The following is a 15,538-nucleotide window of genomic DNA, read 5'->3' on the forward strand; positions in this document are numbered from 1 at the left end:
CTAAATGATAACTTTGGGGTGTATTCATTAACCTGGGACTCTGTATGCATTATGAATGGCCAACCCCCTCTGTCCAGATCTATGGACTGCAGTCATACAAAAAATGTAATCTCACTCTGTTAGCAATAGAATAGCAGGCTAAGAAAACACCCCATGGTTGGCTTTCTAATTCATCATTTCATCTCAATGCAACATTGTGTTAGTAAATAAAGTTTGTAGGTTTCAGTCAATATTTATGTATCTTTATGTGAGAAACACATGCCTAAAAACGTTCATATGGCTCTACATCCCGTACAAGGCCACACGTTGTCTTTCTGCTTTAAGAAACAAGAGGCAATTAATATGAATAACCTTCACATAGGAAGAAAGCAGGCAATTAACTTAACTTAAAAAAACACAACACATTTATATGAAAGTTTTTTTTTTCTATTTTGTAAAAAAAAAAAATCATGAAACAGTAAAAGTACTGTCAAAATGCATGAAATGAAAGCACATTTACTTTGTTATACTGCATGTACCGCAAAATAAATAGAAGTGCACGTGGGCTGTTTACAGTTTTCACTGTTGCATATTAGGAGTTCTATCAACTAAACGGCTTTTTTTTTTTTTTATTATTTTATTCAATATTTTTAAACACAATGCCTACCAGGATACAAAGGCTTTGAATAATGCCCAGTTCTCAGTGAGGGTGAAAATGTGTGACTATTATAAGTAGAAGCTCTAGAGAGAAGCAAGCGTCGTGTAGTTATTTAAAAGACCTCAAATCTAAGTGCAGGAGGTGAGTAATTAACATTGATGTGTCAAGGCTTCATTAAACACACTAATGCGATCCTCTGTAGCAATGAAACATTTGAGTGAGAATGGCCCACTACCAAAACGTAAACATGTTTGGACAGGAATTAGATAAAAGTAGAGTTATTTGGAGAACACTTCAAATGAAGCGTGGGGATATTTCCATCCATCTTGCATGAAGTTGGTTCATCCAGTGCAGTAAATCTAACAAAACTGAATTTCTTCAATTACTGTAAGTATCGGTAAACTTTGAAGCAATGATTTCCAGAGTCTGCTACAACCACATGGCCATCCGATGTCAGGGCTAGTCCTTGAGGCCCATAGAGTGGGTCAGCTGAAGTATTAATGTAAGATAAAAATGATCCACTTCCGTCAAAGACCTAAAAAAATAAATATATACATATTTAAGTGGTAGGGAAAACAAAAATATTTTATAACTCCAACAGCTAAAGAAAGGCTGAAGTGGCCCTTCAACTGATCTCTAGATATTAAAAAGGTCTAACATGAGTTTTTTCAGCATGACACTCTGCCCTTAAGTATTCATTTTTCTGAATAACTTCAATGTACAGAGGTTAGTGCTACATAAAAGAAAGGTTTAAGTCGTTATTCACACAAAAAATGTTTAAAGGGATACATCAGCCATCATATACACTTTAATGCATAATTACATCTGTGTGGTCCTTTCTATGTGTTGTCTCTTTCGAAAATGTATTTGCCCTATCCCCTATCCCCCAGCTATTTTCAGTGCAGTTTATGCATGGAAAGATCTACTGATTTCAATGGGTGCACTTTCCTGTCACTGATTGGCTACTTCAAGCATCCAATCAGTGGCAAGAATTCAGACCACATAAGAAGTACGATTCAGCTGCTGATTCTATTTAAAATAAAAAAAAAAATAAAAAAAAAAAAAGATTCTGAAGAATGCATATTACTGTATGCTGTATGTTTCTAACCCGATACAGTCCCCATGATTGGAGACAGTAGCAGAGGACGTAATATTAAATCCTTGGCCTTAAAGGCTGGTTTTGTGAGGAAGTAATATTAAGTACTCCATCCTTAAGGGGTTAAAATACCTATTGACATACATTACACTGTATCTTCAGTGTTAACGGCATAAGGAGGATTTCTACAGTTACCTGTATTCTGCTGTTTCCCCAGTCAGCTACAATAATATTGCCATTGGAATCCACAGCTACTCCAGTTGGAGCATTAAACTGTCCGTTCCCTTCTCCATTGGATCCAAACTTCAGTATAAATTCCCCGTCCTGGTTAAATACCTGCAAACATTAAGACACAGTCGAGATTATCGAAGTGTCTAAAACATATAACACACTATTACAATTAATAATACAAGCTGCTGCTGTCAGCTTTATAGTACAAAAATATACGTATTTTATATAACATATGTATTGTTAAAATTATTGCAGGTGTTGAGCTTTTAGCGGTATTAATGGGTATATACAGAGGGATGGGAAAATACAACTGAGATCCACTTTGCCAGGGAAGGAAAATATGTAATAAACCAATGTTATTCTGAAAAAAACACTTTGTAGTAGATTCCATACCTTAACTGAATGATTATGGAAATCTGTCACAATTATTTCATTGTTGCTGTTAACAGCTGCAAAGTGAGGGCCTACAAAAGGAAATAAAATAATAATAATTACATTTTTTACTACTATTGTATACGAAGAGTAATTTAAAAGATCCAGAAAGAATTAATATGTTATGCTATTCTATGGAGCATATGACAGTATCTATTAGGTTTTTCTATTAATTTGACATATTAACGCTAATAATAAACAGAAAAAAACAGGGGAACTGTCCCTTCGCCCATCACATAAATAAATTAAAGGAACAGCAGCAATGTGCAAAGTGACACACATGGCATTTTATCTATTAACTATTATTACTATTCCATAACACTACTTGTCCTGTTACAGAGTTAAAGAATATGATGGCACTATGTAAATCAATTATTTCAGGTTGTGCTTCATAAAGTGACTTTGTAATGAGCACATCTGTACAGGGTGCAGTCAGAGATGAACATTGGGTGAGGTACCTTTTGAGGGTATTATCAAGCAATGTGAGGGGAAAAATGTGTTAGCGTACTACCCTCTCACATGGGATATGTCCAAATGCAATATATATCTTCTATATACAAAGCAAAAAAAAAAAAAGTTTCAAGAGTACCTGCAAACTGTTTGTCTCCGTTTCCTCGGCTTCCAAATCTCGTCACTATTTTCCCATTTGGCTGAAAGATGAACACGCAACATGCTTTGTTGTCCACTACAATGATGTGTCCATTGCGGTCAACTGAAACACCTTTGGGTCCCATTAACTTTCCGGATCCAATTTTTGCCTATTGAAATAACAAAATACATAAAGTAGGTTCCTTAAAGTTTTAATATCTCTGCAAAAATGTTTGAACCCCAGCTTAGAAATGAGCTACAACTCCTACAATGTTTGGACAGCCTCAGACCTGATGTCTGATTGTCACGCAAAACCCTAGTCCTTGTGGGTGCCCAATGTCAGTGTACACCAGCACGACAATCTAGATCTAATCTATATAATGTTCATAACTATTTTTCAGTTTGATGTAAATGTCATTTTATTTAAGAGCAGAAATAATTACCTTAAATTTGCCATCTGCTGTGAAGATGCTGACCCACTTGTTGTCATAGTCAGCAATAATGATGTCACTGCTTGGATGAACAGCGACTCCTGTTGGCCTCTGCAGCTGACCTGGTGACCTCCCTCGAATACCGAAGCGGCTTTTGAACTGTCCATCATTGGAAAAGATCTAAAATACAGAAGCATTATTTGCATGCAGTTCTACAGGAGCAGGAAATCAGCGGTTACTGGTAGAATTCTTCAGAAGCGACGTTGAACTAAAAAGCCAAGTATAGGTAGGCGCGTTATGTCCTAAAGGCATCCTATGACTTTCACTGCATCCTATCGAGGCTGTGGCATAGTGTAAATGGACCCAGTAACCGGCTCATTGACCAGCAGCACACCAGGGAGACCTTGTTTTTCGTGCTCTGGAGCTGCCGCTCTAAGCCTAGTAGGCCAGAACACATTGCAGGTGTAGAATGATACAGTGTTAGCCATGAAGTGAAAGATGTCTAAAAAGAGACCTAAGTCTTGACAACATGCAATCTAATGCAAGCGTATAAAAAGGTATCGTCACTACTAAAAAAGTTGCTTATTAAGGTGTCTCAGATATAGAGATAAAAAGACAAACCAAGGTCATCCACGTTTGGGAATTTGAATATTATATAAAATAAGGAACTTTAGCACTAGATTTATAAACGGGTTTGTAAGGGACTGATTACATTATACATCATGGACAGAACTGCTGGACACAACTAAAGGGTAATAACAAAATAAAATGAGACTGGTTAAACGTCACCAGCAGGAAAGCTATTAACCACGCTCTAGGGAGATTAGATGAAAACACACCATTACTGAACCAATTCAACCAAGTTTAAATGTATTTTTAACAGAATCTACTTATAAAACAGTAGATAACAAAATTAGAGGGGACGTTTCCACTCTAATTTGTGAGATTAGGTGATACGAGACATATACTACTGCATTTTAGTGATTCACTTATGTCGTATACATACTAAAAAAATATTATTCAGTAACATCGAAGTTTAGTACAGCCAAAAATCTGGACGTAATGCAAGGGAATTAAGAATTCCAAGCTTCAAGGGCTGAGTCACCAATTGATAGGGACCGAATGAGGAGTTTAATTGGCAGGACACTTGCCTGCCAGACTTTCCGCAAAATTCCCCTGAGTTTGACAACTTGCAAATACTCCGTATAGCAAACGACCTTGGAGAGATTGTTTTATGAGAAGCACTGAGTTGGCCTTTCATTGATTTTTATAGATCTGGCAAACTAAAAAAGAATTATCAGCAGTCGATGGGAGACGGGTTCACATCTGCTTCATTGCCATTTGTTGCACTGTTCAGATTTCAGATAGATAAATCATTTAATCTCTCACCATGAGCTTGTAAAGTACAACACGTGTGCTTCAAATCTAAGGCACCATCAATATTTTACCAGAGATGAGCAATCTTTACAGTTATCGTAACACAAATAAGCAAATGGTTGGGGCGCAGGTACATGTAAGGGAAGAAAATAAATATATAGTGTCAGTGCATGGACGAACCGTGAGTACATTCTGAATAGCAAATATTGTTTTACTGAGGATACTGCACCATGTATTAAAGATTCTTTTCAACACAATTTGAAGGGCCTGAAGCATCTTATCCGATTGTGAGTGTAACCACAATTATACTCATTTTCCAGTATTTATACTTTTCACACTACATATTTATTTTCTTCCCTTACATGTACCTGCGCCCCAACCATTTGCTTATCTGTACATTTGCACCCTGAGGAAGAGTGCCTTTTGGGCTGCTGCGCTCATTTGGGAAGTATATCACATTTTTTCTTTTTTACTTTTACACACTACACTTATAAACACGAGAACTAAGCATATTGTATCTTGTCTATCGTAACACAAATACCTGGACACATTGGTTGTTACTATCGGCTATCAGAATTTTTCCATTTGTTGACGCAGCTACTCCTTGGAGATTTGTAAATTCACCTTTATTTCTTCCTTTTGTACCTAAAGGGAGTTAACGTGCAAAATTAAATATTATGTTAGCTGTAGTGTTAAACTTGTGTTGTTTTGGTTTAAGGAGAGGGCCAATTCAGAATAATCAGTGTGACAACTGTGTAATACTGTGACAACACCTAATAGCTATCTGTCCCACAAGTTTATTACAGTATTTAATACACATTTAGAACTGGACGCTAACCTGGTAACACTAAATGGCACTTTTAATCAGAAGCAAAAAAATCCATGGTAACGGGATGAATTTGCAGCAAGCCGTTTTATATATATTGTATCACCCGTTGGTAAGAGGTAGAAATGTTAATCACATTGGCATGTGACAGGAGTATACACATAGCGGATTTAGAAAGCCTCAATTGTCTTTTCCATCATCACATCTGATGTACATCCAGAAACACAAACAGCCGTCACAACAATGACTCGAAATGTTCTCTTTGACTGAACACAAACATTCCCAGCACAAAGCGTTACAGCAGCTGACCCAACAAAGCATAACAGAGATACAATACCCCCTGTTGTGCCATCATTACTAATTCTCAGTAACGAATCTGGAGTTACAGTGTAATAGCTTTAACATTATACATTTAAATATATTTCTGATAATATTTTTCTAATATTTTCTAATAATATATTTGTAATAACGCAGTGACATATTAACTTGTTTTGGATGGGAGCTGTACTGTGATGTAGTGGTGGCAGCCACCATTTTTTCCAGGCACAGCAGGTGGCAGTGTCCTCCAGAGCAAGCAGGGAAGCTTCTTTTGTAATCATTTAAATACTGTATACTCACACAAAACCAAAGATTTACATGCTCGTACATTTAAAATGGATCTCTCACTTTCTATCTTGTATTGTAATTATTTTTGTGCAATTTATGTGTACCCTGCTTCAAGTGGGGATTATAACTACTAAATTACTAATGTACCTGCAAAATGAGTACCTGCAAAATGGAGAACAGTATGCACTTAACACAAACAAAAGGGCTGGGGTGTAACCTCGACATAAGCACAGAATATTAGTGTCATATTAATATATCTCCAAATGCTTTTTGAGCATGTTTTCAAACCTAACAATAAATATATTCCCACGTAACATCCCAACACATCAAGGCCACAATACTGACCAACTCTAAAGATCAAGTCATCTTCTATAGGGTTTTCTTTCCTTTTTCCGGTGCTGTACATACTCGCAGGCCTCTTCACTGCCTTCTGTTTCACATGTCCGCTTCCTGGAGACTTGACTCTCCTCTTTACACCTTCTGTGGTCGGGGACACATCTGCCGATTTGACTACCTTCAGTTTAAAGGGGCTTCCCCTTATGTGCTGATCGTGAAGTCTCAAAGAAAGCGTGAAGTCACCTTCTTTAGGAATTGTATATAAAAATTCATAAGTGCCATTTTTATTGTCAAGTATTTCACCATCAGTGACACTGCCATCAGGGGTGAACAGCTCAGCTGAGATATAAGCACTACCCGTCTTGCAAAGTTCTCCATCTTTGTCTTTTGTTGTTATCGTGATTGACATTGGCTGTCCAACCACACTCTGCCTCAACCCTTCGCCGGTGGCCACAGTTTCTGAGGCCACCGCATTTGTAGTTAGGATTGTTCCTAGGTTGTGGATTGACTTTTTCAATCCTTCAGTTTCTACAATAAAATCCATCTGGTCATTTTCATGGGGCTGCAGTGGGAAATCCTGCTCAGCCAATTCATTCAACTTTTCACTCATTTGTTTCTTAACCAACAAAACCTCTGTTTCACTTCCATGGTTAAGAGCTTGTGCTGTAAAGGTGGTACAACTTTTGATGTTATCCTGCCCTTCAATTAATGTGTCCAGCTGTGACTGTAGAACCTGCCAAGAACAATTTGCAATAATTTACAAAAATAACCATAGGTATAAGCACATTATAATGATGATTATGGAAGTATGCAGGATGATATATTCCTTAAAAACAGCAGGGATAATTTACTACTTACTTTATGTTTCAGACCATAGTTAACTTCCAGTTCCATGAGAAGCACACTTTTCCGCACATTTAGAGTCTTCTGAAGATCATCAAACGTTGTGTGAATTTCTTCAACAATGCTAGATTTCTGACTGGCCAACTGATTGATAATTTCCGACACTACTTGAAGAGCTGAATCAATTTCAGGCAACCTAAAGAACAATTTCATTAAATATTTTGATTATGAAAAATAAGAAATATTTTACAAATGGCAGTTCCTCCAACAGACTTGGCAGACTAAAGGTTCAACTTCAGAACACTTAAATACATAGTTTAGTCAGATAGTAGGCAAACTTTGGTTTTTCTTTACTTACCACTCCAATCATATCTCTAAATTGCTTTCAGAGCAATAAGAGTTAAAGCGCTAAACACCCGTTATATTTTTTTTTACCTTTTCTTTACTGCATCCAGCTGTTCCTGCAGGGCTGCCTTATGCTGTTCCACTACATCTTTTAAGGGTACGGTGGGGTGCTCTGCATGCTCCCCTCCGGTACAGTCTTGGCACATGGCAGTCTCACAGGACTGGCAGTAGAATTCCATAACCTGCAAGAAAATAGGAAGTTGTTAAGAAGTTACACATTGTGGCCCTGAACATCAATCAACATAACTAAACCGTGTTTAGTCAACGGACTTTCCAAATATGTATTAGGTGAAAAAGTGTCCAGGTCATGGACCGGGCAATGATAATGTATAAATCTGTGTTCTGAGCATAATCTTTATTCTGAACAAACTGCACAAAAGTGTCGCAACAACAAATCAAACTCTCTCTGGTAGGAGCACCAAATGATGTGTATTTTGTCTTATTATTTAAAATAGGTTTAAAAGAGAACGTCACTCCAAAGCTTAACTCAAATGTATCATCGACTACTGCACATACACAGGCATGGAGCAAATGCAGTGGAGTTCAATGGACACCAAATTTAGAGACTGTTGTGTCCCTTTATGTTTAGTTTAGTAGGGATGAGCCTACGGATTATGATTCCTGGTTGCAGCGTTTTCTTCTTATACCATACACGAATATACACATACTCACTCTAACACCCGCCCACCAACACCGTACACTAACACATTCACTCATGCTAACACACTTTAACACCACGCAGTAACACGTACACCCACACACTAACACGCACTCCAACAACATACACTAACACAAACATACTCATTCTCACCCTTCGCTCTTATAATTGTCTTATCATACTACTTTAAATTTTCATGTTACTGATCAAAGTGGGCATCAATGTATGTTGTACTTAAAGTGCATTTGATGAGTGGAGTGTACCTTGAACAGCTATTATAACCGAATATCCATTTTAATTTATAATTTTTCCATTGCAAGTACATGGAGGTATTCATTCTGCGACTCAGTTCTGTCTTGTCTTACAGGAAGAATGATCCTACTAACGCATCGCATAATAAAATATATTACAGTAAATGGTGGGTCAGGTCATGGCAAAAAGCAACATTTCTGAATAAGACATCATTGTATGAAATATATAAATTTTACCAAATCTGCCTCACACTATTCTCCAATAGAGACAGCTATTATCTGTTAGAGGACGATTGTCAGGCCCCTAGCCATCTATGCCGCCGCCACCACAGGGATCCCTTGTACCAGGCCCTCCAGACCCTCTGTTCACCGCCAGAACGCTGCGCAATGCCACACTAGGCTGCATCCCCAGACTCGCGTGATTAGTGCGGCCCGTTTTCGAGGCATTTGGATCGCGGTAGTATGTAAACACAGCCAGGGGGCGTGCCAAGGTACCCAAAGCACCTGAAAGGAGGCTGGTCCCACAAAAAGGGAAGGAGGTTTCCCCTGCACCAACTAATCACAAGAGAGGAAGAGGGTTGGGCTAAGGGGCTGTTCAGTAACTCCCAGTCAGCACTCACTATATAAACCCTCCTCTCTCAGACCTCAGTGCTTGATTGTTCTCCAATCTACAGTGTGCTCACCCAGTGTGTTCCTCGGTTCCCATTCCCTTGCTTAAGCTGTGCTGTGTGGATTCCCCAGTTCTGACCTCGGCTTGCTCCTGATTCTCCTCTGCCAGCTGCCTTACCCTGATCCCCGCTTGTTTACTCACTTATCGCATGAACTCTGCCAGCCCTGGCCTCTGTCTGTTTACCCGTTGTTGCTTGTTTGCTGCCTACCCAGTCCCTTTGGAAGGTCCTGACTTCGTTTTCTGCCTCACCCTTGTCTGTACTTCGATACTACTTCATCCAGCCATCCCTAACCAGTGCTCCCATACGAGAGTCTTAACAGCGATATGGTGGCTAACAAACCGAAAATATTTCCATTTAACAAACATAAAACTGTGATGAACAAATGAAGCATTACATGGAAAAGTATCAAATCAGCCTTCAATTGTATTTCCAGCTCAACAGGTAATCTTCCTAATTAAACAAAAATCCAGAAGCTCCCAACCATATAGCTAGCCACGGACCAATGCATGCAATCATTACACACTTAAAATAGTGAATGGGGAGAGATCCACAATAAAGTCAGTGGTCATCAGATAATCTTTGGATATTGTATACAAAGGAATTAACATAATGCTGCCAATTAAAGGGCAGAAGGATTAGGTAGGTTAAAGTAACGAGATTTTCTGTCTTGTAAGTAGAATTAATGGTGATCCTCTTTAATAAGTCCTTCTCCCTTCCTTCTCAAATGTACATGAAATGAAAAGTGTGCAGTCTACACAACAAGTTAAACAAGATGGCTGTTCCATTTAATCCTGATCTCATCAGACACATGGCTGTGCGGTGTTCAGTTTGTGACAACATTGATACATGAGTAACATTTCATATATAACATTTCTGTCACATTAGAAAGCAAAGTGTTATAAAATCAAGCTTATTAAAGTTGAATGAGGAAGATGAAGCAAATGAAGAAGAATGAGTCAGCATTCATGATCCCAACTATCTTCCCCACTCTTCCCTCTTTCACACTGCCTTTTTGGCATACGAAAATCATCGCTAATCACATATTTCCTTACTTTGCTCAGAACTAAAAATTGCCTGAAAAATATCAGTGGTGCTTCTAGTACAGACTCCATCGTGGACCCCTTTGAATTAAAATATTGCCGCTGGAAAAGGAACCGGTTATCTAATTCCACATCCTGCAGTTCAATTCCCTGTTAGCATTCAATGACCATATACCTTGTTAATAAATAATACACAACCAAAAATTGCTTTGTTCTGATCCTTTACATTTTACCCAATGAGGAGAGCCTAAGTCTTCCATTGGTTTATTGTTTGCTTTTCTCTTACATTTCCATCATGGTTAGGACAGGACAGTGGCTTTCCAGCAGCAACAGCATTCACCGTCTCCAAGATGGAAGACTCTTCAATGCCATTATCTGGACTCCTCTGGAGCACATCCATCAGGTTTGTAATGAAGAAGTTATTTTGTAGAGCTGAAACACCCTTCTCGGGCAGGATCGATGTCTGGCGGCAGACCGGACAAGATAGGGTCAGACTGTGAGCCGGGATGTAGTTTTGCAAACACCTGGATAACCAACAGACAAGAAAGAACTGTATTTAATATATATTAGCTCCTTATAGTCTTGAATTTATGTCTAAACTGGACTAAATTTGTTCTGTTAGGAGTTGGATATTTCACAGAACACCTGGAAGGGAAGCATCAAACTCAAATTTCACTTTGGACTGGGATTTCAGTGTGACCCCAATATCAGTTCCTGTCATGAAATAAGAGTGTTCTTGGGGCCAAGAACACAAATGTAGTAATGAAAATGTTCTGAAAGGTTCTTAAATGCCATTAATTATATATTTCTATAATAAAATACATCTATATGCATTATGTAGCCTTGTCACTGTGGACATTGTCAGTAATACTGGGCGAATAACAAGTGGTTTCTAGTATCACCCCACTCTGTCTGTCTATGGAGCCTTAGGGAGATTGTGACAATAAAGGAGAGACAACATGGAACAGAACTGGTGTTGTGAAAGGGCAGAGAGAGAAAGGGAGGCACAGAAAAGAGCGAGGAAAAAGGGAGAGAGAAAGAGAGGAGAAGGGTAGATAGAGTGAGGGGGAGAAAGATTTTTGGGCACAATTTCAATGATGGGCACATAAGCTAAATTATTTACACTGTACATCACTGCATGTACAAAGTGTATACTTGGCATTTTAAGATACACAAGACAACATTAACATGCTGCTCACCTCTCACAAAATGTGTGCAAACAGGGAAGCACTTTGGGGTTTTTGTATCTGTCGAGGCATATACTGCAGATCAGAAACTGCTTGTCGATCTGGCGCACCACAGGGCTGGGGATATTGGAACCTTCACTGGCCATCCTAGACCACTGACATGTGGGTTAAGTTCCCTTCCACCTTGCACACTATGGAAAAAAAACAGGAAAGCACAGCTTAGACCAGGGGGGAAAAAAAACACTGAGCAGTGCTTACTCAATATACACAAACCCATAATTAATAAAAACACATAAAAAAAATAAAAAAACCTTCAGGTAAAATCACAGATTATACCAAATATCTACCCAATCTCTAAAAATAAAGATGATTTTATAAGCTATGGGCAACATGCCCTGTAGAATGGATCTAAAACAGTAATATCTGTATAGTTTATAATGTCTACTAGACAGGTATGTCACCTTTAGCATTCAAATCACTCCCAATTCAAATAAGGCACACTAGACACAGGTGACAAATCACTTGCTGTGTATTTAGTGGAGAATGATACCAGTGGAGAATGATACCAGCCGCTGCCGGGTGCGTCATCCCCAGATTAACCCTTTCAGTGCCACCATGCCGTGACTGGAGTTCTACAGCCTCTTCCTGCTTTTGCCAGGGACATTTTCTGTGTGCCACTAGTCCATATATCCGAACTAGGATCTACAGTAAACCCACTGCTATGAAAAAGTTTTTTTCCCCATCCTGATTTATTTTTTAAGATTTGTAACATTTATTCTATATATTAGACAGAGGTTACCTGAGTAAACACAAAATTCAACATTTTTAAATGATTTCATTTATAGAAAGAGAACGTTATACAAGCCTACATGGCCCTATGTGAAAAAGTTATTGCCCACTTAGTTACTACCAATTCAGACACACCCAGGCATGATTACTGCCAGCCCTGTAGAATCTCAACATCAATTAAGTAGAACAGGTCTTGCAAATGTAGCACATGATTCCATAACCTAAAGAGATTCAAGAACAGATGAAAAACAAAGTCATTGACATCTATCAGTCTGGAAAGGGTTATAAAGCTCTGGGACTCCAGGGTCCCACGGTGAAGGCCATTCTCTACAAATCCCTCCAAAAGCGTAATCAATGGGGTCACAAAAGAACCCAATGCAGGCCTCATTTGCTACAGTTAATGTCAGTTTTCACAATCCCACAATAAGAAAGACTGCAGAAATGACAGGAGAGTGGCAAGGTAAAAACCATTGCTGACCAAAATGAAGACAAAGGCTCATCTCACATTTGCCATAAACACCTTGATGACCCCCAAGAGTTTTGGCATAATATTCTGTAGACTGATGAGTCAAACATGGAATCCTGATGGAGAATGTCTAGCCATCAGTTCATGACCTAAAGCTCAAGGGCAGATGGGTTATGCTACAGGACAATGATCCTGAAGCACACAAGCAAGTTCTTCTCTGAATGGCTCAAAAGAAACAATATAAAGATTTTGAGTGGCCTAGTCAAAGACCTGACTTGAATCCGATTGAGATGCTGTGACATGAGCTTAAGAAGGCAGTTCAGTTCTGCCTAGAAGACCGGGCCAAAATGTTCCACAGAGATGTTAAAGACTCATTGTCAGTTATTGCAAATGTTTGATTGCAGTTGTTGCCGCCACGGGTTTCACAACCAGTAGCTTTAGGGGCAAATTACTTTTCTTCTTGTCCTTGTCTTCTATTAAAATTGGTTTAATGATCTTAAACATTTAATAATGTGAAAAATATATAAACACAGTATATAAATGTGTTTTATCTTCCACATGAAGTCTGTCCACAGTAGTCTTTCCAAACTTTTCATAGCATCATTCCTCGTGATGGTTTATATCACCATATAGAACTACCAATTTGCTGACCCAATAGTGGATGTAAACATAAAGCCATATGGTTCCCACAGTGTAAAAAAAATAATTAGATCAGCCATGTGGCATGTGTTCCAGTAACAGAGGCACGCATCACTAAAAAAGTCTGTATAAACAGGAGTCTAAAGCTACTTGTGACATGCCAATTAATCCCACAACAACCACCTATGGTGCCACAAATCTGACTGTAACCCTAGGGGATGCAGGACAGGGCGAGATCAAAAAGGGAGGAAAGAAAGCTGCTTCCATGGAAATACCCATGGAAAATTAATGTAATGTGAAAAGACAGCATACAAATGGGCATTGTTGTCTAAAGCCAGAGATGTAATGTGTTGGCATTTCATGACGAACTTGGCTATTCCACGAATAACCCACAGGACAAAAGCCAACCCGCACTTATTCACAACTCTCTGCAACGTTAAGTCTGAGCCTTAATCATCCACTTCAGTGTTACACAAAAAAAAAAAATAATATTTGCAGTTTTACTAGATGCCACGTAAGTTGTTTTTTTTTTTACATAAATCTTCTTTACAAAAGTTTAACATATCAGGAAAAGAGGTACAAAATAGGGGAATCCAAATGATGATTAGCTATAAAAATAATAATGATGTACAATAAAATGACAAGGTTTCTAAATAGGCTGGGGAAAAGATGAAGAGCACAGCTGCCACTAAATCTTTCAAACAAAAACTTACCCAGACACCAGATCTTTCCGGGGAATTTTTTTTACCCGAGTAACCAACCTTTAAAACCCTTAATACAGCTCATTTATACACCTTTTACACATGTTGAAGGAGGTAAAAGAGGCAGCGTAAAAAGGGGTACCATTTTGAAACGGTCATTACATGGGCTCCTACCTACAATTACGTATACAACACACACCCTCACACTAAAACGTTGGCTTTCTATATTACACTCCTTGTTTCAAGGTTCTTGAGTTCTCATCCCCAACCTACATTTGATCTCTAATACCTTGCCACATACCTACATGCCCTCTATGCCCTGTCTGTATCTTTAACAGCTAGTGCTCCAAAGGCCTTCTCCTTCATTACTCCATATCTCAACATCACTGGATCTTCATCAAGCCTCAACTCTCCACAGCACCAACAGTAAACTAAAGGAACACTTTTTAATAGTAACACTACAGTAACATACAATTTTTCACTTGGTATGCAGAACTGGAAATTCCACTTACATCTTCCCTCCGATTGTATCTATATACGTCCACCCACTCCCCATTACAGTCTGTAAGCTCTACAGGGCCCGGGCTTCCCTTCCTCATGTCTTCATACCTATTGTGCCCAATCCGTAAATTTCTGTACATTACTAAAGTACATTTGTTAGTGCTTAATAGAAAATATATATACACACATCTACTGAAGAAGGGGAGAGCTCAGAGTTGTATTCCAAGAAGATAAAGTTTGCCTTATTGTACCCAGCGAAATTGAGAATACATCATGCTGGTACGTCCTTTCTCTTCGATTCCCCGGAAGATGCTAAGCGCTTCATGGCTGATGACCTGGATTTACCGACTCACCTACAAGCATCACAAGGGGGCACCGGGTCCTCGCCTCTTCTCCTCCTTCTGCCTCGGTTACTGTTCTCGCATCATGGGGTGGGTCAAATTGGGGAAAAAAATTGAGAGGTCTTGTTCATTCTTAGGGCAACCCTTTTGTCGATTATGTTTTCGCATTGATAAGTCTGTCTCGATGGGGGCTCGCTGGGACTCCCTGGGAATATTGTTTACCGTTTACTTTACTGGAATCCTGCTTCCCCGTGAGGGTCTAGGCTGATGGCTTCTGCTTCTCCTGCCTTACATGCTTCCGCAGATAGGGTGCATACTTTCGACTCTTTTAGACTTATCTCCTGGAATGTGGAGGGTCTCAAGTCTCCTGTTAAACGTAAAAAAATTCTCACCCGTCTTCACCAACTCCACCCTGATATAATTTATCTGCAGGAAACTCATTGGTGTGATCCGCTAACTAATAAATTTACCGCCCCTTGGATTGCT

At 38.9% G+C, this 15,538-nt stretch overlaps 1 protein-coding gene across 3 annotated transcripts; it reads right to left on the reverse strand.

The window, feature by feature from the left end:
• Positions 1-1,019: 1,019 nt before the first annotated feature.
• LOC149287384 (tripartite motif-containing protein 2-like) lies at positions 1,020-11,770 on the reverse strand. Of its 3 annotated transcripts, none has more exons than XM_089492868.1 (11): positions 11,628-11,770; positions 10,715-10,952; positions 7,839-7,990; positions 7,419-7,599; positions 6,513-7,293; positions 5,334-5,437; positions 3,428-3,595; positions 2,976-3,154; positions 2,358-2,430; positions 1,929-2,069; positions 1,020-1,172 (listed from the first exon to the last, which is right to left on the reverse strand). In XM_089492868.1, the coding sequence occupies exons 1-11, from the start codon at positions 11,759-11,761 to the stop codon at positions 1,020-1,022; spliced, it is 2,304 nt and encodes a 767-aa protein (XP_089348994.1). In that variant the 5' UTR covers positions 11,762-11,770. The 3 variants fall into 3 exon arrangements, with proteins under 3 accessions (XP_089348994.1, XP_089348993.1, XP_089348992.1); XM_089492867.1 differs by having other exon boundaries at positions 2,358-2,428; positions 2,986-3,154; positions 6,570-7,293; positions 11,628-11,761; XM_089492866.1 differs by having other exon boundaries at positions 6,570-7,293; positions 11,628-11,761.
• Between the last annotated feature and the right edge of the window lie 3,768 nt (positions 11,771-15,538).

This window comes from Sceloporus occidentalis, unplaced genomic scaffold (genome assembly GCF_023333645.1).
Source record: "Sceloporus occidentalis isolate IW3139 unplaced genomic scaffold, rSceOcc1.0.p SCAF_61, whole genome shotgun sequence".
Lineage (NCBI taxonomy): Eukaryota > Metazoa > Chordata > Lepidosauria > Squamata > Phrynosomatidae > Sceloporus > Sceloporus occidentalis.

Bases quoted from the DNA above. Each gene is read 5' to 3' on its own strand.
- LOC149287384 (XM_089492868.1), bottom strand. From the start codon at position 11,761: ATGGCCAGTGAAGGTTCCAATATCCCCAGCCCTGTGGTGCGCCAGATC. The intron at 7,600-7,838 runs GTAAAAAAAAAT...ATTGTTCTTTAG, and splicing joins CTGGATGCAGTAAAGAAAAG to GTTGCCTGAAATTGATTCAG. The intron at 3,596-5,333 runs GTATTTGTGTTA...TCTGTATTTTAG, and splicing joins GTAACAACCAATGTGTCCAG to ATCTTTTCCAATGATGGACA.